We start from the raw sequence: 3,917 nt of genomic DNA on the forward strand, positions 1-3,917 counted from the left end.
GGGGGGGGCCTGTCTAAGTTCCCGGACGCCGAAAGATCGAACCAAAGCAAAACGATGGTGTCCGCGGCGAGCACGAGCTCTTTAGGATACGGGACTGCCTTCTTGTCCGGCGTGGAAGAACGACTCAGCCGTGCAGATGCTAGAAGGCAAGCCTGCTACAGCACAAAGCCAACGGTTAAGGGCAAGTATGCTGCGTTGAGCTATTCAGCTTGCACCGGGCTCACAACGGGCTAGAAGAAACGGAGCAAATCATCGATGCGACCTCGAAAATATGAACGAGACTTGATTAGAAGCTGCAGCACCCTGACACACCGGCCGGGCAAGTCCCTGCCACTCATTGATGCGATTCAACAGGTTCGGCAGAAGCTCCAAGGCAAACGGGGAAGTTATACGCTCTGTCGAGACCCAAGAGCCTTAATGCCGAGTGCACGCAACCAAGGGCACAGTTGATGGGTCCGGGTCACTAAGCAACAAAGCTCGAGTACGCAGAACCCGAGTACACGTCCAGAAACCGTCTTAGAATCAAAATGTGATTCAGTTCGTGTCCGGCACGGCTGCCTTCCCACCGCCGATGCCGGACTTGGAGTGCTCATAAGCGGTAGTTGGGAACCGTTTTCTTGTGCTAGCCTCCGGAAAACGGAGACTCGAGAAAGTTATGTTTCGACGAGGTTTCAATTTATACAGAAGATTAACCGGGAGTTCACCTCCTCACAACCTCTGATGGTGAACTCGAATGCAGCTCCGGTGGCGGACTGAGTCCAAGAGCGACGGACAGCTCCGCTGCTCCAGGCGCAGCAGCATCAAGAGCAGTCCTCTTTGGGAGGGCCCACGATGACAGAATCCCTCCCAAGAAAACAGCATTCCTTATGCAGAGAAGACGCTTCCAAGGATGAAGATAGTTGGGGCGGTTACGGGACCACAAGAGTGGAACCAAGTGGTCAAGCGATCGTGTCGCGATTCAAAAAGTAAGCATACCACACTGCGCGAAGGGCAAATCCGCCTTCCTCACCCGCCCCCGAAAAAGGGGAAGTACCGTGAACAGATCAAGCGTCACCTCATAAGGCTTTCGGAATTTTCGTGGCTTGGCAGAGTCTTCGATCTGACGGTGACTGGGACGCCCGCGCACTCCGTGTGACTGCTCAGTGTGCTATGCAACTGGGAGCCTGAGGCTAGCGCGGATTGCGAGAAGAGGAGAGGTCGGTCAATTCGCGTGCATGTGATCCTGATCATAGCAGCGCGTACGAATCGCGCCGGTGAAGTTGAGCTGTGCAAGTCCGCTCAACAGTCGGCAACCCACCGACAGCCTACCGCAGGGACTGACCGCGGGTATATCTCACGGAGAGGTCTGCATCCATGACTCTTTTTTCTTGCCATGTGTCAGTAGGGCTTCTCAAACTTGCGAAAGTGTTTTGCTTGTTCAATCTGTGTTACCTACGCGTTGACAGTTTTGTCTCCATAGTCTGTGTTAATTGTTGTGCCGAGTTTCAGGTGTAGCCCTTCTATCGACTCGAAGACGGCTTCAGACAGGAAAGCTGTCTTTTTTGGTGACTTTGTTTGGTCATTCGTAGTGTCGAGTCAGTTGTGCCAGTGTGCCACCCGTGACATATGTGATAGTCTTTGCACCTGCAGTATCCAGTGTGCGAAGCTCACTCCTGGCGTCTCGACACCTTGATCGTATTGGCAGCCGCGCCCCTCCTTTGTCAAAGCAACTTTACGATTAGCCCTTTTTTCGCACTGTAGCTTGACTTTCCTGATCCTGATTCCCGATGGAGGCGATCACCACGAAGATGCACTGGGAAACGGTCACGTACACATGGGAGGTCAAGGATTTCCTTGATCTCCGGGAGATGGCCCAAAACGAGCGTGAGTGTACGTTCGCTCCGGGGGAACCCTGCGAGTGGACAGGGGCGGATATACCCACTTCTCAACTAGCGGAAAATTTCCTCAGCGGTGTAGGCTCTGCTGTCTTGTCCAGTTACAGATGGCTGCACCCGGCTGGAGAGCACGACCTTCAATGATTTTGCTCTATGGCTGTTCCCAAATGGCCAGAAACAACACAACTCGGTTAACAGTATCGATATATCGCTGATGTACCGCGGTTCAAAAGACTTTTTAGTCGCGAAGTGGTCAGCGTGCTTCCTCGACGAGGCAGATCAGCCGAGTAAGCCTCACTGGCCCACACTCTGAGCGGGTAGTCAGTTAGTCAGCTTGGTGTACGCAATCAAATTAATCAGCTACATCCGCCCCAACGATCTCCAGAGGCTTCTGCTTTCCCTCCTGACAGTTCCCCGAACAAGGCTCGGTGATCCGTTGAAGAAGTACTTCCGCGGAGGGGATGGCCGCAGATTTTCTTATTCCCCAAGTGATTCCAGCATTCAGAAGTGGCTGGTTGACGGCGCGCTCCGGGTGAAGTGCGAGATCCAGATAGCCATGGAGCTTACTTCCTGTAAGTTGCCACGGTGGCGCAGTCTCATCTCGCGGATCACGTGCAGCTGACAACTTCCGTAACCGCTCCTGTCCGGCTTCTCATGCAGCGAGGCCTGTAAGGCTCTCTACTAGCGGCGTCGACACATTCAAGCAGGACATTGTGAGGTACTGCGAGCGAGATGAAACACGTGACGTGTCAATCGTATGTGGGAAAGAAGTGTACAAGGCCTCTCGATTTATGCTGGCGGCTCGCTCCGAGGTAACGTTCAGCACTTGCGCAGAAAGGCAGGACAAAAAGACTGGTATCTAGGACAGATACATAAACTGCCTCTCGTAAAGTTCACTCCTATATGACATGGACAGATCCCAATCAGTGTACGTGTCCTGGTGCTCAAGCGCTACATTCGCAAACCAGGCGATACGAGTGGAACCTGGGTACCACCAAGCATTCCGTGGTTTTTTACTGACAAGTGAGCAAACTAGCGCCGTTGGCTGTGAGAGTTACCAGGTGCTCCACGCGATGCTTGGAGGCAAGTTCAAAGAGGCCTCTGAATCGGAGATAAGTTTCGATGACTTTCCTGCCCATATCGCGAAGCAAATGCTGGATTTCATCCACTTTGATCGGTGTCCTCTGTTAGAGGGACCAACCAAAAGTTGCAGAAACACCAGCAGAAGGAAAAAGATAAGCGACATTTTGCAGCTTTATGCTGCGGCCGACAAGTATGACATCAGGGTAAGTCCTTGCCATTCGATTCAATTCCCGCGATCGCGAAGGAGTGCAAGGCTTAAGGCCGTGCACGAGAGGCAGCACGAGCAACATGAGGCGTCGACATCTTATTCCCCCGGCGTTTCTGCTACGCCTCTTGATCTGTCATCATGCTCCTAGGGTCTTGGTGAATTGTGCCAAGACGCTCTGATTCAAAACATGGATCAGCAGACCATCGTGGACATCATGGTTTTCGCAGAGCAAATCAGTTCTCAAAAACTGCTGCAGGCAGGTGAGCGCCTGCAGTAGTCGCATCTGCTGCGAGGGGCCGGCTTCCGCCTGCAAGGCATTTCAGACTGATGGAGTGTGCGCAAGCACTATGACTTGGTGCTTCAGGGCAGACCTATCTACAACACACCAACGCGTGGACGTTGTGGCAAGCACTACGCGGCTCGGGATGTGCAGCGTCCCTCTCTATTCCCACGAGCCTGAGGCTGATGGAGTGCCCCCCGAGTGATGTGAAGCTGTGCTAATTGGGCTTTGCTTTGCCGGAGCCGCTTGCTGTCTTTTGAGGCTGCCGGACTCGTTCCGGGACTTATCTGTGTCGAGTTCGCAACACAGCGTCGCTCTTAAATGGTTTGAAAGCAGATACCCCCGTAGCGCGAAGTCGGCAAGCACTACAACCACCGCTGCACGCAGTTCTTTCATCTGCAGTTGCTTCTCCTCCTTCTGGTAGAGCCTGCATCCAGTGGTGCCTCGGAGACTCCTCACTGAAAGACACTCA

The 3,917-nt window shown here is 53.3% G+C and overlaps 1 protein-coding gene across 1 annotated transcript; it reads left to right on the forward strand.

Moving 5' to 3' along the window:
* Window positions 1–1,294: 1,294 nt before the first annotated feature.
* On the forward strand, window positions 1,295–3,700 carry CSUI_009912 (btb poz domain-containing protein). The gene is made up of 7 exons (XM_068070021.1): window positions 1,295–1,863; window positions 1,976–2,161; window positions 2,285–2,446; window positions 2,535–2,686; window positions 2,936–3,160; window positions 3,314–3,425; window positions 3,530–3,700. Exons 1-7 carry the CDS (start codon window positions 1,767–1,769, stop codon window positions 3,664–3,666), a joined length of 1,071 nt encoding a protein of 356 aa, XP_067918001.1. The 5' UTR covers window positions 1,295–1,766; the 3' UTR covers window positions 3,667–3,700.
* The last annotated feature ends 217 nt before the right edge of the window (window positions 3,701–3,917 follow it).

Source organism: Cystoisospora suis, assembly GCF_002600585.1.
Source record: "Cystoisospora suis strain Wien I chromosome Unknown contig_6321, whole genome shotgun sequence".
Taxonomy (NCBI): domain Eukaryota; phylum Apicomplexa; class Conoidasida; order Eucoccidiorida; family Sarcocystidae; genus Cystoisospora; species Cystoisospora suis.